This window comes from Sparus aurata, chromosome 11, assembly GCF_900880675.1.
Source record: "Sparus aurata chromosome 11, fSpaAur1.1, whole genome shotgun sequence".
NCBI classification, from domain to species: Eukaryota; Metazoa; Chordata; class Actinopteri; order Spariformes; family Sparidae; genus Sparus; species Sparus aurata.
The window spans coordinates 20,424,544-20,449,099 of record NC_044197.1 but is presented as its reverse complement, the minus strand read 5'-3'; the positions used below and the strand labels follow the sequence as shown (position 1 = coordinate 20,449,099).

Sequence of the window (24,556 nt, the reverse complement as noted above, 5' to 3'; positions counted from 1 at the left end):
CATTTTATGAAATACTTGAAATTTGATTTGTTTACATGCACTTTGTAACTACTCAAACAGTATTGACTGATGACAATGGCTTTGCTTGCATCTGCAAGTTAAAATTATGTGCCTGAAAACCCAAATGTTACATTAACACCTCAGCGACATTACATGTGAATAATAAAGACCCATGTAAGGTTCAGCAACAGTTTGCCAAACTTCCTGATTCTGTGGGGATTGTGTGCGATAGAGCATTACAATAGAAAGTTAGAAGAGCCAGTAAAAGAAAGCTAAAGAAGCGTTTCAACTGTTTGCAAAAGCATATTTGATTTGTTCCCCTCTTATGTGACTCTCAGTTGATTGGCTCACAGCAGATGGTGTGAGTCTGTTTTGTTTGATTTTCTCCACAGTGTTGAAGTCCTTAACAAATATTGACTTGATTAAGGGTGAATAATTCAGGCTTCATGACTAAGGCTTTTAATATTGGTGAGATGTGTGGTTTTGAGAATACATTTTCTCTTCTTTATAATTTTTAATTCTTACATTTGAAAATACTGTTTTCATTCGGCAGTAATGGTCTACTGTGCTGAATGTGAATGTCACATCAATTTCCCATCTCACTGACACACAAATGAAATTTGGGATTGTTGAAACTGTCTCAAACTAACTGACACAACTTGAAAGTGGTGCTCTTGTGTGTGGTTCCCCGGGTTTCCCAATTATCAATCTAGCTTTCACACTGATGAATCAATACAGAAAAGCCTGATCTTGTCTACGCTGCATCAGCACCCCCTCATTGCATCACGCACTTTCTCATGAAGCGTGATTTCCTCCTCTCTATCTGCTTTGTTTCCTGGCAGAGGAGTAGGAAGGGAAGACCGTAGGTTGGCTGTGTAGGCCAGATTGTGTGAGGGTGGTGGTGTGTTTGCTGTGTCATGTGGCAGTACACTGCCTCTTCTGTTCGCGGTGGCGTGGTGTGGTGCCTCAGCTGCCTAGCGAGAAAAAAAAAACAGGCTTTTAATGATACGATTTGTGAGCAGCCGCCATCTGATAATGGTTGATTTTTCTTTTTATTGTGTGTGTGTGTTCAAGGCCTCCGCCAGTAGAGTGGTGAAATAGAAAACTGTGCTGGAGTAAGACTCTCTGACTCTCACTGATTTGTCATGATGTGACGTATGAATGACATCAACTGAAATTCTCTGCTAATTATCTTAATTGAGCTTTCCAGTCACTCTCAAGAAGAATGTAATTCCTAACGTAAGAGAGGCAGATTTTTTGTATATTAGCCATGCATTTTTAAGTTCAGTTGTTTTTCATATAAGGTCATATAATTGTTTTCAGTTAATATAGGAACAAAGGTGTATCACCTGAATTTCAGTCTTCAAAAAGGCCCATAACAGGCCATTTTTCTCCCCCAACATTGCTATGATCTATGTTATGTTATGTACCTTTACTTTTTAGACAGACAGACGTCAAAGCTCAGCTACAGAAATCCTCTCAGTACTTTTTCAAGAACTCTTCATTTATTTGCTATAACAGGTACCCTAGCTCAAACCAAGCTTTCGACACAAACATATTGTCTTAAATCACCACCTATCTGGAGCATAATCCCACGCCCGGTAGTCATGAGAAAATTAAGTCATCCAGTGTGACTTCAATGTGACTTAACACAATTTGAACTTTGGCCTTATGGCTTTGGTCAGATGACCGTACAGTAATATGTGCGTTTGCCATTTGTTGCTGCAGTTGTCGCCTGCTGGTGAGGGGGGAGGTGAGACACTTGGCCCTTCATCTGCATGCACAACACTTGGTTAAAATGATCTCCTTCATGCTGTGAGAATGAATAAAACAGAATAGAATAAAAGCCACCAACTGAGAAGCTGACTGGCCCTCTGAGTCACTGGCCTCAGATCCCTTTCATGATAATGGGAATAAACTCCAACTGGTTTCCTTGCTCATTATAATCTATGAGATTAAAGTTATTGATTTTTTTTTTTTTTTACTTAACTGCTGTTTTAAATAAATGTTATTATCTGTTTTGGTATAAAGGCCTATATATAAGATTTATTTATCAGAGCTACATATAGCATAACATATAGGTTTCCTTTCATTCAATACAATTCAATTTGTGGGTGTAAAACAGTAAGCAGTATAAGCAACTGCCCCACCCTGTGTATCAGGACAGTAATTTTCTCCACAAGATTATGAATGGTATGTTATGGCACAAGAAAAACAGTTCATTTTTAAACCACCTCGTGTATTTCCGATGTTGTTAACACGTGAAATGGTAAATCCACACGTTAATTATTTTTAAAAAAGGACCACACTAGCACAATAATAACACAGGCCCAACCTTTCTCAATCTCACAAAGGGACTGCCTGGATACCATATAAGGTACTGGGCGTTCGGTGAAAGCCAACTACCTCGTTCTGATTGGACAATCGGTCTGACATGACCGTTTTTCCCCCGTCGTCGCCGGCGCTGATTGGTCGGCTGACTTGGTCCGATTTAAGCTCATTATCTTAATCAGCCGTACGTGAAGTGAGGAGAGAGAGAGAGAGAGAGAGAGAAAAAAAAGCAGAAGCCAAACAAGAGCGGTGGAGTTTGGCGTGGACCGTCGTTTCTACACGAACCGACGACCACTGGCGGAGGGAAGAATGCTTGAAAACAAGAGGGAGAGATTGAAAACCTTCCTCAGGAAGATCGACGAGAAGGCCATCGTGAGAATCAAGCACTTCATGAAAGAGAGGTGAGCGGAATGGATGAGGCTAGCTGAACCGCTATCTGCCGGTGAGCAGCATCAACAGGGTGGATGCTAACGGTTACATAGCATTTCTTTGATGACACCGACGTGTCCGATACCACTTGATTTGTTTAGTTCATGGTAATGGCCCTCTTAAAACAGAAAGAAGAGTTGTTTTTCAGGAACATATTTAACAGAAATAACGTCACTCAAGGGAAGAGTATGTCTATCAGCCAGTGGGTAGCTAGATAATGCTAGCATGCTGGCTATCCGCCTAGATGAAGATATGCTGGCATTTAAATTTACTTAAGGTGACATTACAGTGATACATTCAGTGACACTTGATTATACTGGAGTGAAACACTATAAGCAGTCATTGTTGCTCTCGGAATTAATTATGAAAAATAATTTCTAGTCTGGCTGTTGGGAGGATTTTTGCCATATTGCTGTATTGGCAAAACCAACACTATAGGCTCCCATATTTGAGTCTACGTTGTTGGCTTGGCTGACGTTAATCATTCATCAGTTATGTTTTTGATGACCTAAACACCTGACATCAGTGATATAGTTGCTTAAGGACAGACATGGCTATTCCTAACTAAAATGCTTTCCAGTTAAATGTGTTTACTTGTGAGCAGAATGGTAGCAGAATGCTTCCTGGAAATACACTCCTCAAAATTAGTTATGGATAGTCTAGTTTTTCACTTGATTGTTTTTGTTTTCTTTGTGAATATTTGTGCTACCCAAAAATAATGCAACACATTTTATTCGTCTCGTATTGCCATCCATGCACATGCGCACATATCCCAATGTCCCTAACTAATTTTGAGTGGTGGATTTTTTTTTTGTGGTGGATTTAATTCTTAAACCTGTTTCAAAGTTAGGCTTTTCTGTTAAAGTTTTGTACAAATATATTGCAGGAGATCTGATATCTAGTCTTTTGTTTATTTTCCTATCGAGCCATTACCAAGAACACAATGATTGACCCACATTGGCTCTATGAAGTGTGGTGTTACTGTGTGTGTGTGTGTGTGTGTGTGTGTGTGTGGTTTGTTTGTGCCACATAGCTATTTGAGGCAGTGTAAAAAAAAAAGGAATTGCATGTGGTACAGTGGCATAAAGAATGGCTATTCCAGATCTGGTTGGTTCTTAATCTCGCCTGGGCCTCCTGCTCAGAAACCATGACTTCATCCACTGGCCTATGTGGGTCAGATTGACATCACTTTTTGTCCTAACGTCGTGATCATGGATGATCCAGCCTTGTTGGGATCTAGAGCAGACCAGCCTGGCCAAAGCGCTTTAATGAACCGCCACATACGCTCACACTCTTTTAAACATGTACACACACATTGTGTTCCCCTATATCCCAAGGGAAACATGCACACGCTTGTCACACATGGGATGAGCAAGTGTATGTTTTCTCAGAAAAGTCTATTATTAGCTCCCATGAGTCGACCACAGGTGGTACATGGTGTTATATAAATGCTCCCTGTTTCACACTGTCAGTACGCATCGTCCTCTGAGGTTTGCCTTTCACTTTCCTCCCCATAGATAGCCATTTGAGGGGTACACAAGCCCTGCCAATCAGACTTGGCCTTCTGGTTATCAGTATAGCTATGATGTGTCTCTAGTACGGTATGTAGGAGGATTATCTGTTTCCACAACACACACATACTATGTGGGGCCTCAGTGAGCATCTAACTGTAGTCATTTTACCTGCTGTATCTAGTCTGTTTCCTCTTTATATACCTATGTAAGAAGTGTTGCAAAGCAGGCAAAAAGTTGAAAGTTGCACACACAACCTTAACACTGAAAACCTACTCGCTAGCCCATTGTTTGTCTTTTTGCACACAGGTTTGCAATGCCTACAGTGGCAAAATATGAATAGCCTTGTTTCAATGGGGAAGAACCTGGTATAGCTGTACAGCTTGTTAAGATGGAGGAGCCTGGAATAGGCTGGGTGGGGCAGCTTTGCAGGCGTTCTGCTGGCTCCAGGAAGATGTTCCCAGGACAAAACTGTGGGCAGTGAAGACGTGTAGGTCTAAATTATGAGATGTGGTCCAGGCGTAGAGGAAAAGCCCAAGTTAGAGTATGAAAACCACATCTACAGGACTGTTTATCGCTTAATGGAAGGTTTCTACTAACCAGCCGGTCACAGTTGAAGTTACGTGTTGCCTCTCTCAGTCTGGTGCTAATGACCACCTCTCTGCCCTTGTCACAGAGCCAAGAAAAAAGGCTCCATTATTCTTTGCTGTGTCACCTTTTGGTACTTGCAGTAGCCTGGTGAATTCCACCTAAACGTAGTTGCCATAGGTCAGTCTAATTTCAGACACACAAGGCTTTATGGAAGCTTATCTGAACACTTGTCAGTGTGCTGTTCAGCTTTGAATAGCAGGATAACATCTGATATGGTACCTTGCTGACAGAATGTGCTTTCTTCATACATAAAAGACTATGTATATATGTATTTTAATAGTATGTTGGTTTCAAGATAATCCTAGTCTTTTGGAAAGTGGGAACAGTGCCTTGGCTCCCCCCCCCCCAAAAAAAAAATGCAGTGCACTCTTCTTAGAAAAGGTTTCACCCTCAGGAGAGTCTTTCTCTGCCACCGCATTGCACTTCGTTCCTGCCATCTATACAATGCATCAGCAAATGTATTTATTTTTATATTTATTTTGTATCACGTGATGAGATACCATGAACTTTCTGCACTTTTCTAGCACAGTACAAACACGGTGTGGATACACTGGATCCTTTATCCAGACCTGTTGTGACTAAATACTTTGAATTACTAATTAATTTAATTGACATAAACAAATGATCTATTTATGGACTCATGGCCAGAAGGTACTCAGCAGGGAATTGCGTATTGGAGAAATCACCTGCTGTTGACTTATCCTTGATACAAGGATGAACCCTCTTGCTCTGTGTATTTCAGCTGTTCGTCCATGCAACCTTCTGACTCCAACAGTCTATTGCAGATTAAATTCAAGCGCTCCTTGTATACAGTCGAATGGCATACTTTTTAATGATTTGTTTTTAAGTCAAGTGGGATTTCCAGCCACACCGCACCTCGACACCTTCTCCCCTGCTCACATGCCTGGTCGCTGAAAGTACTAAGGCGCCTTAAAGAAAGACTGCCTCTGTCTCCGAGCCTAGCACAGGGGAAGTCGAGGGAGCTGCTGCGTGCACAAGGCCGCATGACTTCCCACTCAAACACCATGCACACTTATTCTAAAAATGCATGCACACAGACACACTCTCTGTTCTACTTGGCAAACACACACGCATTCAGTCACAGACTGCAGACTGAGCCCTGGCAGGGCTCCACCGACTGCATGTTATTTTGCCGTGACCACTTGCTCAAGTCCCTGCCCTTCCTGACTGCGCTATTGATACTCACACACATGCATGCATGTGCACACATAATGCCTTTAACGTCACATTATTTGCAATTATTTCTTTTGTTTCAGGTTATTATTCAAAAGCAGTTCTCATGCAGTAGGCCAAATGTATATAAGTCCTGATGAACAGTGAAATGTGTTTTGTTTTGGCATGTTGTGCTAAAACTAGATTAACACAGATTAGGACCCTTAGACGCTATGCTGCGTGGTTTGGTTTGCAAAAACTATTTTTTTTTAAATGTCCCATTTGTATTAATAAAGCACTGCTGCAACAATATGTCTATTTACTTTGCACTAAACTGGTTTGGATTCAATCGTGGTAAATTAGCACACGGCTCTCCAGAAGATGGTGCTGTCACACTGTTTGGTTCTGCAAATTCTCAGCTGATCTCCTAGAGATTTCACATATGTAACTTGATTAATATGTAACATGTGACCCCAGGGCTTGTTTTGTTACGGCAGCAATGTTATCTATGGGAAAGCTTTAAACAAGCATTCTATACAGAAGCAATTTTTTCTTGAGGGCAATTGGACTGAAGACTGGCTGACGTATTGCTGACGTCCACAGCGCGACTCCTGGGATCATCTGTCTCATCTCGGGACAGCAAATGATAGCATCACAACTCTATACTCAGAGGAGCTCTTCTGGTGGCTGGAATGTCCTGTGCTGGAGAAACTGGCCCCCATTTTGATGATTTTTAATCATTAAAGGCCAGTGTCAGCCATCACAACACTTTTCTTTTTGTGCAGCTCAGTATCTTAAGACTGTCAGTCCAGCATACCGCTACAGTTCAGTTAAAGTTTGGAGCTCAGCAAAAGTATCCCAGCAAACTGCTAGTAGCAATTTTTGTGTATTTATACTCTTTGTAGAGTTAGTTGTCCAATTTGATGGTAGGAAGACTATTTTTAAACTGCTATCAAACTGCACTGCACCTCCTCAAAAGGATTACGCAAGTTTTATCTGAAGATATAACGGTGAACACAAGGTAGAATTGCTCATGGAAAAACGTATACACAGGCAGGGTTTATTGAATTTATTGTGTAACTCTATGAATGATTAATTATCACCTTTTGGCCGCTTGTCAGAGCTGTGATTCATACATGCCCTCTGTTCGCACTGAATTCAACAAAAGAATAGGAACATCTTGCCATCCCTCTCCTGCTTAAATGTCTTGGGAGATCTCCTGTGGTATAGGTGTCAGCATTTATTTGCTTGATTAAGATAATAGTTGTGTCAGCTGTATGTTGTGTGTATTTTGTATATTGTGTGTAGAAGTAGATGACCATATCCAATCAAGGCTAAAAGATAAAACAGCAGCCCGTTACCCTGGTAATACTTTGACATCAATGAATGGCTTGACGTTGAACGTTTATAACGTTGGTACACAGGTGTACAATATGGTCAGCAAGCAGGAGGTTCACTTTCAGGCCTAAGACTTCCAAGAGGCCACATTGCTGTAGATGGGATCAAACCTGTGCCATTCTGATTATGGTGAAATATTTTTATAAAACAGCCATAGCTCAGCGTCCATCCTGTAGCTCAACAGCAAGAGCTTTAAAGTGAAAACCCAGCAGGTGTTGTTAGACTGGAGAGGTAGGGAGTGATATATGGTGGTTAAATTAGGACTGATGTTGTAAGTGTGCTTGGACTTTATCTGTCTGGTCAAGTTTCCTGGATGGTGATGTCATAGGGATAGAAATAGACTATTGATGAGCAGGGGCTCTCAGCTGAGGTTTGTGAATGAAACAAGCACACTGCATTAACATATTGAGTGTTATTTTATATATATATATATGTATGTATATATGTATATGTATATGTATGTATATATGTATATGTATATGTATGTATATATGTGTATGTATGTGTATATATGTATGTATATATATGTATATATATGTGTATATGTATGTATATATATGTGTATATGTATGTATATATATGTGTAATATGTATGTATGTGTGTGTGTGTGTGTGTGTGTGTGACAGCCAGCCCCATTTACACCATCCAAAAAGAGTGTGCGCTGCCTATTGTCATGCACATTGCTGTGGCTACTTTTTAAGCCATCAATTTGTTGTTATTGAGAATAGGCCATTGAATGTTGTTGTCAGGCCCTCTAAACTGAGAATAACCTGGCAATGTTTCTCTTACACCCCACATTTCCACCGTTTACCCCCTACTGTTACAGCTGTTTATCCACGGCAACACAGGCTGTGACATACAGAAAAGACAAAGCTCAGGAGGGCTTGAACCCCCCCAACCAGTCTTTTTTGTTTCTCTCTTTCCTGCTTTGTCTTTCTGGCACTATCTTCATATTAAGCTGTTGAGTGGTTTACAGTGTTGCATTAAAGCAGACCTTTACACCCTTTTGATTTGACCGTAGAAGCTCTGGGTCCAAGTACAAAAGTTACAACTGCCATAATCGCTCATTTGGCTACCTCGACCGGCAGTGGCCACAAGCTTTAGTAGATTATGGACAGCGTGGAAAGAGAACTGTTTGAACATGAGAGGGAACGGCTTGTCTAACCAACAGGCTGCTATGGCAAATTCTCAGTGCTCAAAGGAATGGGGAAGGTAAGGCGAGCCAATGCATCTAGTTTCTGATTCCAGCTAGCACTACTCAAACTGTCTCAAATGTGGCTGGCTTAACTTGTGCAACATTGTGTAAATGTTGCCAAAATGTTGAAAATGTGTTTTCTCCCTTTATTGCAAAACAAAACCAGGCTCCATGTTTTTTTTCAGTTTTTTTTCTCGTGGCAACCTGTGAGAAAGGGTATTAAGTTTGGTAAAACCTTATAGCTGTGCTTCTACCATGTGGTCAGCTGTCTTTTATATCTGTTGCAAATGAGTAATCTCTTAAGATCAGCAGCCTGTTTTCAATAGAGCCTCGGTAAATTCCATCTTTGCATAGTAGTGGTTGCTGATCTGAGCTGATGATCTTTGAGACTGCGATAAAGTCATCTCCTTGGTGTCTTAAGATAGTACTTGAACAAATTTAGATAAAGATATTGATCAAACTAATGTATTTGTCAGTAATGTCTATTACATGGAACATGTCATCATGTGAGGGGGCTGTTTGTGCTGTAGTTAGATTTTTGTTTTGTTTTTTTTCCCCCCACAAATTGTACTCAGGAGCATCCAGATAAATATGCCTCCACAACATTGTGCATGTCCACTTAATCCACTGCTGAAGAGAACTGGATATGCCTATATTTAGTTTGGCATGATATTGGCATTAGTTTTGTCAGGTAATTTTACATTATGCACCAACGTGGAAGTATATCAGAGGTCAAAACCTCCCATTGGCCATTACGCAGGCATTACAAGTAGGCCACCTCCTGCTTCGTAAACACAAAGTGGTCATTTGGAATCACTAGTTTTATGAAGTAAGCAGTTCATTTTATGTTGGAAGTTTTTTCCACAATGTAACCTTTTTAAGTAATAAATGTTTTACAGTGGCAACTGTCACACACCTATTCACCCTTTTATTACTTTGGCCTTGAACTCTTTTGAATGCTATCAGGCTGAGTCAATTTAGACAGGCTTGAAATGGAGTTTTTCACACTGGGTTCTCGCATAAGAGCAGGACAGTCATTGCCAACTATTAATAATCAAAAAATATTGCTCCTTTGCCAGAAATAAATGCCAAACATTTGCTGTTGCAGGCCTGTAATACAGGGACTTTACTGTTCAAATATCAGTAAAATCAAATTTCCAAGCTTCGGTTGGAAAAGTACAACCTTGGGCCTTAGGGTCCTTTTTTTATTTTATAGACTGCTCTACAGATATAAAATAAGTCTTTCTGAAACAACTGATAAGTGCTGGTGGCTTCCTGCGTGTTAACAGGAAGCACCTTTACCCATGACCCTGTTAATGGTTACGGTTAGTCCTGAGTAAAGAGAGGAAGTTGTTGAGAAATTCAAACAGTTTATAGCCTTTGAATACTGCCTATATTGCCCTGCCACTTTAACCCTCCTCCTGCCTTGTGGAAAAGGGTCAGGTGAGCATATTTGTACACAGACAAAAACCTGGTCAACAGTTCAGCACAGATCAGGAAATTGTGCTCACTGTTTGTGGCCTTTGTTTCAACACCATCCACAGTAGCATGCTTCCCCCAAAGTGTACCCGCTGCTTTGGATATTATATTTAAGTTACATTAAGTTTGTAATTGTTTCTATAATTACTGCAGAGAGAGAGAACATGCAAGTAGCATCTACATTTAAGATACCAAAATGATGTTTAACTCAACATGGTTAATAACTGAACATTCAAAAACAGGCTTAAGTTTGATGACACTTCACTTCCACTACTGAACCTGGAAACATGTCTGGAATGGTTGTTAGTAGTTACGTGTTGCTGATCACCATTTAATTGTCAGCAGTACACGCAGGGTAGGCATGCTGACCTTTATCCCAATTACTCAGGTGAAGAGTTGGAGACATTGTTATGAGACACGGGTTACAGGCAGGGTAAAAAGTTGTACAGACTTCTTAAAGAATGCTGCTTGAAAAAAATAATCTGATCACGAAATTAGTAGTGCAACAGTTTATGTACTTTTAATGAATATTTATTTTGACATCATGCTGTTGGGTGTCCTTTTTTTCAAATGTCTGTAAAAGTGTTCCTTAAACTTGCACAGTGAGTTGAGGCTGTGCTGGTTTTTTTTCTATTTCCTTGGTATGACTGCCTGAGAGGAAACTTGGGTTGGCCAGGCTTAGCAGCTCAGAAGTATTTTACTTTCTCATTACATACTGAGCTGTTTTTAACAACTCTATCATTCTGACTTGCCCCTACTAGATCAAATCTCAACAGGGCAGGATTTTGATACTGGATAGTGTTTGCAAGTGGAAGATTTTATGGGACGGGCCTGGTTTTCTTAAACATGTCAGTGCCTGTGTAGCGCTCTGTTGATTCTGCATGTGTGTTGGTCGCTTTCATGCTCGTTCGGCTCTGGGGGAGTGGTTGAGTTTGACGTCACGCCTTACAGAGTGTCACACCATTCTCTACAAGTGGCTTCCTCTCACGAGCACATTCATACTTGAACACAGCAACAGCCTTTCCAGCAGGATGTGGTGAAGGACTATAACTTAACATTAAGAGGATTTAATCTTTTGTTGGACTTTTTTTAATATCTTGTCTTTTATTTTCTAACCCCTCAGCTTTGATGGCTTGAGGCAAGTTGATATAGCTTAGAGAAAATAGAACGTTCAGGTTTTATCTTTTTTTTCCCCTGTAACAAAAGAAAATGCCTACTGTCAGTAGGTATATCAGTTTTCGTTCATCGAAGCGATTTAAATTCACCAGGTAAGGTGATCTTTGTTGTTCTTGAGTGGTTTTGTTTAAACAGAGTTGTTTTCTCACCTGTGACAGAGGTTTTATTCAGTGAGCTCATCTGGCATAGTTTCATATTTGTCCTGTATTGTCATTGTTTCATATAGCCTACAGGTTAAAGTCATGTCAGTGGCAGCGTTAGTCTTTCAATGAATTTTAATGGCTTGGTTGTTCTTGGTCATGGCCTTGATGGAGCACATTAGCTGTAGTAAATCCTGCGACCTTCCCTCTAAAACTGTTTGTTATAGTGCAGTTTTATTGTATTGAGTTGTCAGTGTTAGAGCATCAGCCTGTGTTGAAATACTTGTAAAGCAGCCACAGCGCTGACGTAACTCGTATCAATCAAACATTCAGGAAAGCGGTTACATTTCCAGCATCTCATAAAGATAAGCTCATTGTCTGCCAAATTCAGTCTATTCATCATACTTTTTAAAAAAATGTATTTCAATAGAAATTGAGTGATTTTAGTTTTATAGTAATTTTTAAATTATCATTGACAACTTGGTGTCAAACCTGAGATATGCAGTTAAAATGCAGAATGTTCTTTGAGGCTAGATGATTACACTGTGGGCAATCCAGGAGACTGGCCTCTTCTCTGAAAATGTAGGTTTTTACAGAGGTTAACAGTTTTAATAAGTGGGTGCATTTTTTGTGCTTCTAATATTGATAAAGTATTGAAATTGTAAATAACCGTGCTGACCTCCACATGCCCATTGTATGTGTACATGACTATCAGTTTTAAAAAAATATTTTGCAGGATGCTAAATCTTTTTTTCTTCCTCTTATATCCAGCAGCTACCCAGTAGAGGGCAGTGTTGGTGGGCTGCCAGCCAAAGTGAAGAAAAGCAGGAGTAGCTTAAGCAATGGCAGCATCAAGAAGGTGGAGACAAGGAAAGCGTTGAGCTTGGAGGCAGCCCAACTCGAGATCCAGCAACAGCACAAAACCCTCACCAGACAAGTAGCTATCAGGTAAGATGGAAAATGCACAAAATGCCATTAGATGTCTGTAGCACCTGGAGGAAAATACTCCAAATGTCTGAAGATGTGAAAGATCGTTAGATATAACCCTTTTTTCGTATTCTATATGTGAGGAAAACTTTGAAAAGGCACATTGATGGAGGGAAGTCACGCTTTTATGAACATGTATCACAAGACCTGACCTAGCTCTCAGCTGCTGTTCAGTCGTGACACACACGTGACTGCACAGCCGTTGCATACTGGCTGTGTTCTCACATGATTCAAATATGTGAGGCAGATCGGTGATATTTGTTGGTTTAAAGAACAAGCGTCATCCCTGGTGCTGCCTACATGACAGTGTGATAACTCAGACATTTTTAGCATGAATCATTTTTGGAACTTCAATACTGGCCTATTTAAAATATAAGAATTACAGAGTGGGTAGAGTGAACTCTCTCCTATATTACTTTTGTAGGAGTGTTACTGCTAGAAACCTGACATCAGTGACAGAGAAAACCTAATTCGAGATCAAAAATTAACTCATTCTGTTCCTTCTTATAAAATGATTTATCATCAAATGTTCTCCTTGCCCTGGTGTAGGTGTAGGTTGTTGCCTGTGAACACAAAATCAGTGGCTATCTAGAGAATATGCATGTGAAATCAGCATATGCGGAGGTCATTCACATAATAAAGTCATGAAGCAACTGTGAAAATATATTTAGTAGAAAATGAGCCATTAGGTTTTCTCAACTGAGGAAAAAAAAGCAAATGGATCAATTGTAGTGCCATAACTTGAATTTGATATAATTTTCTTGTGGTTATGTTCTCAGTTAATATAATACCTTAGATTATTTTGATTCACCATGCTGTCACTTCATCAGAAAGTTTTGTAAGGCTTTAGTCACTTCTGATGTAAACATAATTACAAAGAATTTCCGTACAATTTCGGATTGCTGACTAAGCTCTAGAAATAGTTTTCAATTCTGAGCGACTTCATGCGGTTGAAACATGATCCTACTTGGCAACTATAGCAGGTTTCTTAGGCAACTCACAGGGGATTAGAGAGAGTTGTGATTCAAGTGCAGTTTCCTTTAAATTGACAGTTGTGCTTTTTGTCTCTGCAGGTCAGAGACGTTTGATGTTGACAGCAGAGGCTTTGAGAGGATGGAGAGCACTGGCACAAGAAGTGTAAGTCCAATTGTCTCTGCCAATGGGTGTGTTTGTTGAAAGCTGCTCCTGACGGCTCATTGTCAGCTTTCTTCATGTGTCCTGATTTGTCTGATTTGTTTGCTTTAATCTTCTCTCTTTTAGAGTTTTATGAAGCACAACAAGACATTCCACCAGTTGTTTCCAGACATTCCCAAGAGTGAAGACTTGATACATGGTAGGTTAACAATACTGAAAGACATAATGAAAGACTTAATGAAAAAGAAAAAAGAAAACACAAGTTGAATTGCTTTATGCTCCTCTCCTCTCCCAGCATACATCTGTGCCCTGCAAAAGGAAGTGCCCTACCATGGTCGGCTGTACATCACTGACTCCAATGCCTGTTTCTACTCCTCAGTTCTGCTTAAGGACACTAAGGTAGGTTTCAGCTTTCCCCTGGTTTCTCTGTACTTATTACACTGATAATTCCATATTATCTCTCTCTTATAAAGATTGTGAATTGAATATGAAGCAGACTTTTCTTGACATTCTCTGTTTGTGTCTGTGCCCTCTTGCAGGTAGTAATTCCAGTTTCCTGCATCCACATAGTAAAGAAACAGAACACAGCATTGCTGGTTCCCAATGCCTTGTCAATACGCACCACAGAAGGAGACAAGGTCAGTTTCTTACCTTCAGCCCCACACGGCTATCTCACGAAACATAATTAGGTCATACAATCTCTATTCAATAACTAGAGATGGTCAAATGTAAGCCTTACTTAATCACTTTTGCGTGAGATGTAATCTAATCAAAGACAGAGTCAGTTTTATGGTTCCAAGTTTGCCAGCAGGGCGGATGACTAATATATTTTCTTTTAATTCCCTCTCATCGTTTAGTACCTGTTTGTGTCGCTGCGGAACAGAGAGTCCTGTTTTCAGCTGCTGCGTTCAGTATGTCCTCAGATAGAGGTGAGTTCCTCAGGTCAAGTTCAGATGTTTTTTTTTATCAGTTCAGTGGTTTGGAAAACAGTGGATCAAACGAACACTGTATAATGCATTGTTATCAGGCTGTAAAATACATTGATCTTATATGATACAATTGTTTTGCATCACAAAAACAGAAAATGACATTGTTTCATGTTCTTAACTTTGAAATATTTCAAAAGTGTACAATTCTCATTACAGTATAACCAATTTCAGTTGAGATCTAGAAATCTATTAAATTTTCCAGTCATAAGCAGAAACCCTACTTTTGTAATCATGTTGACCAAGTACGTAGTTGGAGCATGCAACCTATCAAATCAAATAATCTGAACTAGGGCCATGATGAGATGGTCAAGGTGAAATTTCAGACATTTTTAATGTGTAAAATCTAAACATTCTCCCCATTACAGGATGGCAGCACAAACAGCAGCCCTGTCTTGTCCTCAGCTGAGAACAGCTTCATTAAGAGCAAACTTGTGGTAAGAGCCTTTTGTTTAAAATGTCATTGAGCATATTATGTCACTATTTTCAAATATTACAGGATTTTTGGGAATCATAGGATGATTTTCATTGCTCTCTTATCTTGACAGAACACCAGCCAGTCCAGTTTGGATGACAGTTTCGACCAATTAGATGGCTCCGAGTCGCAATCTTTACAGGAACAGCCTCTGCACAGACCACAGAGAGGTGAGAGGCCTACACCTATTGTTTAAATCGTTTGCTTGATATTGGAGTTGAGATTATTGCTAATCCTCAGCTGACAACAGCTGTTAACAGTTTGTTTTGGTTTTCATTTCTGTTCTTACCGGTTGACACATAACATCCAAGGTAGAATAGCAGGCTAACATTGATTTATTTACCTTTTTCAGAGGCAGTGCCTAATGCGACTGGCTCAGCTTTCAGGAGCCTGCACATGCAGCAAAGTGATAGCTCGTCCTCAGAGGAGCTGTCAGTATCAGGTAAGACAACGATTAGTTATCAGCTCAGGCCTGGAAAACTCTTGGCTGTGGGTTGCTGCTTAGTTATCAGAGTGACTACTAGTGTAGACAGCTGGTCATCATTCTTGGCACTTTGGCGACTTGAGATAAAACGTGTCTGGTGTTTGATAGCCAGATAGACGGATGTTAGCAAATATCAATTTAGAGAAACCCATTATTTGCTCTTTGATCGTAATGGTTGTCATGATATTCAGACGAGGTTTGCTCATAACTTAATTTAGCATCTCACTCTGTAATAATCTAGTAGATGATTACAAGTAAAAACTTGCCGTGGTATTAATGCTTTGTTTGCATTTCCTTTTCCAGATTCGGGTGGATCGTGGGTTTGGAATGTGACAGAAAAGGCCAAGTCCCTGCTGGTTCAGAGAGAGGCCAGCACCCTGAACACTCTACTCTTCATTTACTTGATTTTGTGAGTACCATTTCTTCTCTGTTGCATCTTCCTTCATCTCCTCCTCTTTTCTCTCTTTTAATAGATTGCCTCATCTTCCCTTGTGCAACTTCGACAAGCAGATTTAGATTACGGCTTCCTTTTAAAACAATTTAAGAATTTCAGAAACCTGTCCAGTAAAAGTAACAAACTAGGCAGTCTTATATAATGTCATTACATAGTGGAAAATTAAAACGTACCAACTTTGTTTTTTCTTTGAATGCAAACAAAAGACACATACAGCATTCCCTTAAACTGTATTTAAACCCTTTTATTAAGCTATGAACTAACTCTAAAAATATGTCTTAATTAAGTATTTGGCTATCATTGGTTCTGAAATCTTTCATATTTATTACAGTGGATAAATGGGCAGTAAATTTGACTCGTCATATTTTTTGTATGTTACAGGGTTGTGCTGCTGCTGCTGTCTTCTGGCTACATTGGTTTACGTATCGTGGCGCTGGAAGAACAGCTGACATCCCTAGGGGCGCTGCCCGAGTTCACCTTACAGAGCGGGTAAGAAGTCTCTTTCAATTTCACTTCTTTATTGTTCATGCCTATCTGTCTCTGAATGTTTCAGGCGGGCTGCAATTGAGATGGTAAACTTCGAGTCTCTAGTTCACATGTATCTGTACCAATAAATGCACATTTGGTAAAGCCAGCCTTATTTGCTATCTAGATATAGCAAATATAGAGCAGTAATTGTATCCTAAGCAGAGAGTGAAGTTAGACTCCCTCTGTGTCGTGTAATCTGAGCTTCTCTGTTATCTGTTTTCATAGCTGGCCCAGCTGTGCATGCATGTTTTGTTCATGAGCAATTGTGGAGGAAGATGGTTGATAGTCGAATGTCATTCTCAAATTGTCATGGACTTGCGCCTTGGTTTGGTACCATGCCAGCAAACTATAGTGTCAGTATTTGCATACTTGGAATGGAATCAGCAATCACCTAGGTTTATTCCAGAATTGCTGACTGCACCTTAAGGGAGAGAGAAGATACAGGACGGACCTGTTTCTCCAGTTGTTCTTTGTTCCCTGTGACAAACTAATCCTTTGATTCACAAGGGTCTAAAAAAGATAAATGTGTTTTGCTTTTATTAGTCACCCTGACACATGCTAGGGTCACACTAATAAAGTATACACAACTATTTTTTGTTTCCAGAATATACTTATCTTACTTACTTAGTTGTTTAATCTGGTGTTTACTGTGTTGTACAACTGGCTTTGTTCTCTTTCAAGGAAACGTGGCAGATTAATTCCTATAATAGATGTTGCCTCCCTGCCAAGTAAATAAATACTTGTGTATTTATTTTCCTATTCATATGCACCTCTCAACTGGTTCCCTCCTGTCTCTCCATAGGTACACCCAGGACACATAACACTTGGTGACTGAAGGAGAGAATGGCTGACTCATGACTGGAGGATTACTTCGGCCTCTTCCAGGAGAAACTTCATGTACTCGGACTGTGCTCCCGACATGGCCTCTGCTGTTGGCCAGAGGAAAAATGGCCAACCTGTGCAATTTCAAAGACAACTTGTTAACTTGAAGGGCTATACTCTCTCTTAGTGCAGTATGACAAACGGACATGCCACGACGTAGTCACACAGAGCCGAGCCAAAATGCATACACACACTGCCTGGTTGCAGCGTGTCTGTCAATGAAACCAAAGCCAAACGGCTCTAATGTATGTGTGCCACACTAGCCAAGTCGACGGGCACTTTCCCGACAGAACTTGTTCCACGTCTGTGAACTTACGTTGTTCATTGTCCTTCATATACATACTCCTCTCCCTAAGCATGCAGTCTGAATAGGGCTACACCAATCAGCATTAGCCTGCTGTAGTGCTTATTATTGCACCTCAACACCTGAGACATAGTGCTATGCATAGCCAAAGATGCACTGTGCACATCTTTTGCATGAGTGCACGGAGATGACTTTTACATGATTTTCTAACTCTTTGTATTTACCCTCCCATCTCTCAGTGGTATGTACAAATCAGTCTTTGTCCTTAAACTGAGCAACTGCCGGGTACTTCTCTTCGACTGGTTCTAATCAGCTGTGGGTTGACATGATGATAGCGAAAATCTCAAAATCAGATCAGCCCATGGAGGCTTGAGACTCTCCAGATGGTCTTATCCTTTCTCTCTTTCTCCAACCAGCAATGATTGCAGTGTTACTTTCCTCGTCTTTGGCGTGATTTAAATCAGTTTAATGATCAATGCTCAGAGGTTATTGTTCCCTGCAGTCTCAACTGGATAAATGCATCATCAATGCACAAGTATTTAGTACAATAGGACACGAGGAGGTTATGTCATAGGCATCAATGTGTTTTTGTGTACTTTTCTACGACCTTGGTCTTCAAGGGTAGATTTAAAACCTGTCTGGTTTAGATGTCTGATGTACTGTCTGCCAGAACACATAGTGTTAACAAACCTCTCTCTCTTTGCCAGGCCTCCTGAGGACCAAGTGGCATTTCTAGCTTTTTCAGGTTATCTCAAGTAGCACCAATAATGTATTTCTAACGTTCATGCATGTGTCTGCAATACCGACACTTGACTGATACTGTATACACATTCTCACTCTTGTCACACAAAGAGGAGAGTGTCAGGTCCAAGGTTTCAACAGCCAAAACAAATGGTCCCAACAAGAAATTTCAATATGCAACAAATTATTATGCATGGCAAAATGTAATTTATCTTTTCGTGCTGTTTTTAAATGGAGCTTGATGTTTGTGGGGAGGAAATTGGGTAAGAAACAAAAGGAAAAAAAATAACGAAAATGTGAGGGGGGGGGGGGGAGAAAATAAGTAATGGCTCAAGTGAGCGAGCGCACTTTAAAGAATGTGTGGTGCCTGTCACAGTCCAAGACACCGTGTTTTGGATTGAGAAGAAATGGCAAAGCTAGCGTTCTGTGGTATCTGATGGTGCTAAGACCTTTTTATTAAAAATTGTTTTCACTCAGGGGTGGTGGGCACTACCTGCCACGTGGTTTTAGGTCGTCATCTTTTCCTTTGTCATTTCAAAGTGCTTGTGATGGGGTTCACATTCTGTACATCTTGGCTTTGGATATTTCTCAAATGTCCCTTTTCAAACTAACCTGACGATGCATATCCACATCTCAATGAGTTAACATCCCCCTTGTTGTGGTTCTGTTCTTGATGAGATAAACCAAGTGGGTTTACTTTTGCTACATCCTGTTTAAATATGGTCATTCTCATGTCAAGCTGAGATTTTTGTCAATCTGCCATACTGTCAGTTCGTATAACCCCCCACTAGGGGGCAGCACACACACACACACACACATCCACTGTCCTTGAATGGACTTGATGCAAGAATCTCAATGGTGAGGGCAGTATTTGTGTGGTTTTGCACTATTCAAAGTGTTGTAAATAATTTTGTATCAATTGTTAATGTCCTTAATTCTACTATGGTCCTATATATATATATATATTTATTTGCATTCTGTGTAATTCAAAGTTGTCTCTGTGAGATGGCTTTGCTATTGTTCAAAATAAATCAAATGTTGCGAAGTAAATGTTTTGTGTACTTGCCGTCATTTACTCTTCCCATACATTAACTGATCAAATGGATGGAGAATTAACTTGATCAGTTAAAGTTTGGGAGTGGCACAGGTAAACTGTAGACAAACCTGTTGCACTGTTCGGTGTCTAATTGGATGGATTTGGAGAGCATTAAATGTCAAATGTCACTTAAGTAAAAGTTTAAGCAGGAAAACATCGCTCCACTTTTCTTTCTCAGATGTGCTGGACTAAAAGCAGGAAGTGGCATGAAATAGAAATGACATTCCACTACTGCTGACCCTATGCAAAAACATCAGGTGAATACTTTAATAGTAATTTATACTCAATTACTTTTGATATTTCTTTGTACAATTGCATCTGTAAATGCATGTTACTCAGGTCATAGGATATTGAAATATGATGTTTTTGCTAGAAATTTTTCAAATTCAAAAAGATTCTTCAGTTCCAAGCCAAATAATTCTGCGTCTTCAACCAATCTGCAGCACGTCCACTTGACTTGGCACTAATAGAGAGATATGGTATTTTTTACCCATTGCTTGTATTTTCTGTAGATTTCCTGTCAATAGTTTAACATCATACTGTGAAACAGGCCTTACCTTCCAGCAGGGGTGGTTTGTTAAATCATGATGTGGCAGAAGACCAACATCTAGTGGAGAATGTCTTGCATGGAGACATTGTTGTAGAAATTAAAGACATGCATTTGCAATGGGCGCTTTATTTCTACTCAGTGGCGCACACATCGCCCGAGGAATCGTACAGGAATGATTCATGTGTGAGGTGTGAGAGTTTCTTCTAGGTAATGTATGACGTCCTGCAGAAAGGTGAGGTCCTTTCTAAATGTTGAGGTCGAGATAAAAACTGATTGTTGTCGGTTGATTAGTGTTGCAGTGAGACCACACAGGAGTCTTGTGATTTCTATTTATTCCATTCTAGGTACTCAAAAGCAGCAGTGACATTCATTGCAACAGTTTTTCGAGCTGATCGGTGTGATCGTCTGTGTTCAGCTGTCCGTGTTATTTGAAGGAGCAGGTTCTGCAGTGGTCCTCTGGTAAGCACAGAGCTGAAATACACCTGCGATACATAAAAAGTCTTTATTTTTGGGAGAATGTTTAAGTTAAGTAAAATCTGCAAATATAATTAATAAAGGGATATTCTTCAAGATATGATTTGAAAAAATAAATCCAGCTCACTATGACCAATAATCGTTTTCAAAGAATGGGAAAGCATTGCCTGTTTTTTTATGTGGAAGTTAAGTAGTATTCTTGTTGAAGACTGAAATGTTAAAATCCTACAAATACAGGCTTTAAATATTTACCTTTTTCTATAAAAAAGAGCCGAAATGACATTTAAAACGTTTTCTTATTGGACAGTTTACTGGTTTGGGGCAGATCTATCACACATCTATTCACAATTTATATACTGTATATAAAACACATCTTTTCAAAATGAAGAAGCTACTGTACATAAAAAAATAAAATAAAAAAAAACAGTGAATACCTGCTGCAAAAGCCAAAATGATGGCGACCCAGCCGATGATGTAGGACCAGGAAAAACGCCAGTCCAAGAAGCGTTTGCCAAAGAAGGTGACAGTCACTCCGGTGTAAATTGCTAACGCCAGCAGAGCAAGAAAACCTGAGAACAGAGGGTGAGAAGTCCACTCAGTAAGAAGTCCAGGCACATGCTCGATACTCCGACCTATATATCTGGTCAACATATATTTAAAGTGCACCCCATTTTGCACTTCACAGGAATTATCCATCATTGCATGATACAGATTCTTGAACTAACCCCTGGATAATCACTCTAATGCAGGGAAAAAGCAACCCTAGCAGCATGTTTTCAGAACCAACTGCTCTCTAATCTTATGCCCACTCTGCCTCAAAGAAGTACAATCAGGTTAAATTTGAACTGAGATTGAAGATGAATTTACTACATGACCTTCAGCTGACAGGGGTGTCTCTCTAACCCCCAGGTCACCCTGTTAGTAAATGTGTGTGTGTGTGTGTGTGTGTGTGTGTGTGTGTGTGTGTGTGTGTGTGTGTGTGTGTGTGTGTGTGTGTGTTACCTGACAGGACCAGGGCGATGCCACCCGTGCGGACCCTCCTGTTCTTTGTGCCATTAGTGAAGGCACTCAGGCCGAGCACCACGCCGGCGAAGCAGCTCAGCACCGCCAGCAGCATAAAGGCCCGTGTGGCATCCCAGAAGGCTGGAGACAGAAAGGTCAGAACCACATGCTCATCAACAGATACGTGGATTGTGCCTGGATTTACCAGAAATACTAAGGGTGTCAGTTGCATGCTGACATTTTTATGTCTATATCACTGCCAAACCAGTGGCTGCAGTTTGAGACTATGCTTCAACATTTTGTAAGTGTGAAACCACTGGATACTGTTGTAGGAGAACTCCTGAGCACCAGTGTTTGTGGTGACCAAAACATTCATTGTCATTGTTCCAGCATGTCTGTGGTTTGCAGAAACACACATAGCTGCCTTTTTTTTTTTTTTTTTCCCACAATTAGGTCGCCAGATGCCACTCCTGAAGCACTCACCCACAGTTATGGTGTGAGCGTGGCATTTGTGGTTGATGCAGAACCTCCAAAGCCCTTGATTGGCGGAGCTGCCCGAGTATCGATACTGCATCCAGAAGTCTGTTGCTGTAGAAACGATGAGAAGCACGAGGGCAGCCACGCCGCAGAGCGTGCCTCCTCCCGCCAAAGTGTTCAGCATCCTGGAGAAGCTGGGCGAAGCGCTGTCGTCCTAAACATTCAGCAACTGCTCAGGGGAGAGAGGACAGAGTGGAGAAAGGTGCAGCATTAGACCTCATACTTGCCCATTTGTGCCCTGAATGGATTCCTCAGCAGTCTTCAACAGACACTTCAGCCAAAAAATAATATCTTCCATCCTTCCTTCTGAAGGCTGATGATCATGGGAGCTTCAGGATAGATGGAACAGTGTGATCGTTCCTTTTATACTGATGAACACTCAAAAACTAAATGTCCAAGACTAACTCTTACCATTTGAAACAGTTTAAAAACAAAAGAAATAGTAATTTTACTGCTTTTGAAAACCAGATGATCAGATGATCCTTATTAAGCATTTTGGATAAACATAAAGAAAACTCAAATGTGCCCACACTGTGGTCACAGCCAGTAAAGCACTTGAGCCAAACCGCTGTCTGACAATAAGCTTGCCTATCAGGCAGTTCAGAGCCATTGTTCATCACTAATTCCCCTCTTTGCACCACAAACAAATCTTTCTACGCCGAGCAACTGAACTGTCAGCAGTGTTGCTCTCTGTCACACAGCCAGTGATTTCATACGCCGATTTGCACTCTTTACTGCAGCTTTTAAAACCCCAGATTTCCCAAATCACAGCCAAATTAGACCTCTGCATCCGACTCCAACATTTTGTCCGAAGATCTTTTTTAACTTTGGTCAAAAACCATGAAAAAACATTGATATCCAAGACCCAGCTGTAAAAGGATCTTTGCTCCAGACAGAAGTCTCCAAACTTAAAATCTTCTGGTCAATGTAGTACTGCTTGTTCTCCGAAAGCAGGTTCTCAGTTGTTAACTTTCCTTTTAAACCCACAAAGTGACTAATATCAAAAGTAATATCCTCCAGGAAGTACGGGAAAAACAGATTCTGTGTAAGTCCAAGTTTTTTTTCTGATACCTCTGGTTTGGCTCGTGTCTCTCCAGGGTCGCTGGCTATAGCAGTGTGCCTATCCTTTTTAAGCCCTGCACCCCTGGCTCTCATTGTCCGCCTCACAAAAGAGGGAATGATCGAGTGCAGCATGTGAGTTATGGTAAATCCCCCCCTTGCTCGCTTCTCTGCAGTTACCTCCATCCCTCTCTCACCCCTCTGTCTCTGTCACCTCCTGCACTCTGTCTATCTTTGGGTGTCCTGCATGACTTCTTCTCATTCTTCAACCTAAAAAAAACTCTCATTCTCCATGTTTTCTGCAGCCGATCATACCTGGCACGTACAGGTGAAGGTGCATCATTGGAGTCTTTCCTGCCAAAGGCCTTGAGCAACAGCCAACCCCCTCACAGTTTAGCAACACATGTGATGGGAGCACGCAGGACAGGCATTAGCAGCCTTCCTATAAACATGCAACTTGTGCAAGTGTGTGTTGGTGCGCCCAACATCTGGTTTGCAGTGTATTGATAAAGTTGTGTGCATCTTGCAGAAGCATGTGAGCGTGGCCCCAACATGCTTTTCAAGCAAGCAAACGTAAAAATGATAAGTTCCCCTAAAACTTTAAATTCAGTCACTTCCCCAGTCATTCTCGTGCTGATGGAAAGGTGGAGTTTCCTTGTCCCCAAAACATTTCTGGGGCTTTGCAGCATTCTCCTGAACAACTGCGGTAGATGGGGGCTTGTTTTAAAACAACTGGAAATGGCTCCATACAGCTCGTCTAAAATAATCTAAGTGTCTGGAAGCCCTGAGATTCAAAATTAAGTTGAAAAGACGTTATTTACACCCTTTGTTAAGCTGAAGCTAGAGCCTATAAGCTATACATGTTAGTCGACTATGTATCAGGGTTGTTACAGTTTTTCTCGATTGTTTACACACATTTTCTCAAAGCATGTCTCATACTCTCAGAACTCTACACACAAATCAAAAATCACACACAGTGGGCAAAACCCCTCAATTCTCCTGCAAAATGAAACTTTACATTCAAAACAATGTTATTTCTTCTCAAAATGGTATTTTGTTTTCAAATGACACACACAAACCATCAAATGAATAGACATTTATAAGAACCAGTTGAACACTGATGTGCTCAGTGTAAAACACTATGATGAATGGACAACACTTCTTCTTCATTCATCATATTGACTTAGGCCCTTTTTGTTCAGTTACACTTACTACAGTCAGTACATACATCAGTGTGTTGTAAAATATTTGAGAATATTGTTTTTATACTCAGAACACACAGATACACGGTAACAGATATATTTTATTTTTCCCACAAAACAATGTACACAGTGTACATCTCAACCAACACAAAGTTGCATATACGACAATATACGGTC

General features: G+C 40.4%; 2 protein-coding genes across 5 annotated transcripts; one reads left to right on the top strand and one right to left on the bottom strand.

Moving 5' to 3' along the window:
* The first annotated feature begins 2,504 nt into the window (after window positions 1-2,504).
* On the top strand, window positions 2,505-19,509 carry LOC115591663 (GRAM domain-containing protein 2B). 4 transcript variants are annotated; one of them, XM_030433839.1, is made up of 13 exons: window positions 2,505-2,732; window positions 12,259-12,432; window positions 13,545-13,608; window positions 13,732-13,804; window positions 13,901-14,004; window positions 14,145-14,243; window positions 14,463-14,534; window positions 14,960-15,028; window positions 15,140-15,236; window positions 15,419-15,508; window positions 15,854-15,959; window positions 16,386-16,493; window positions 17,335-19,509. In XM_030433839.1, exons 1-13 carry the CDS (start codon window positions 2,641-2,643, stop codon window positions 17,351-17,353), a joined length of 1,167 nt encoding a protein of 388 aa, XP_030289699.1. In that variant the 5' UTR covers window positions 2,505-2,640; the 3' UTR covers window positions 17,354-19,509. The 4 variants fall into 4 exon arrangements, with proteins under 4 accessions (XP_030289699.1, XP_030289698.1, XP_030289702.1 ...); XM_030433838.1 differs by having other exon boundaries at window positions 2,507-2,732; window positions 12,256-12,432; XM_030433842.1 differs by lacking the exon at window positions 2,505-2,732 and adding an exon at window positions 11,114-11,436.
* Window positions 19,510-20,420: 911 nt separating this feature from the next.
* LOC115591708 (lens fiber membrane intrinsic protein) lies at window positions 20,421-23,312 on the bottom strand. Its single transcript, XM_075488190.1, is given in 5 exon segments — window positions 20,421-20,587; window positions 21,014-21,148; window positions 21,582-21,722; window positions 22,065-22,287; window positions 23,190-23,312. Coding segments are annotated over 5 exon segments (693 nt in total). The 3' UTR covers window positions 20,421-20,516.
* Between the last annotated feature and the right edge of the window lie 1,244 nt (window positions 23,313-24,556).

Bases quoted from the DNA above. Each gene is read 5' to 3' on its own strand.
- LOC115591663 (XM_030433838.1), top strand. From the start codon at position 2,641: ATGCTTGAAAACAAGAGGGAGAGATTGAAAACCTTCCTCAGGAAGATC. The intron at 14,005-14,144 runs GTAGGTTTCAGC...GCCCTCTTGCAG, and splicing joins TTCTGCTTAAGGACACTAAG to GTAGTAATTCCAGTTTCCTG. The intron at 14,535-14,959 runs GTGAGTTCCTCA...TCCCCATTACAG, and splicing joins CAGTATGTCCTCAGATAGAG to GATGGCAGCACAAACAGCAG.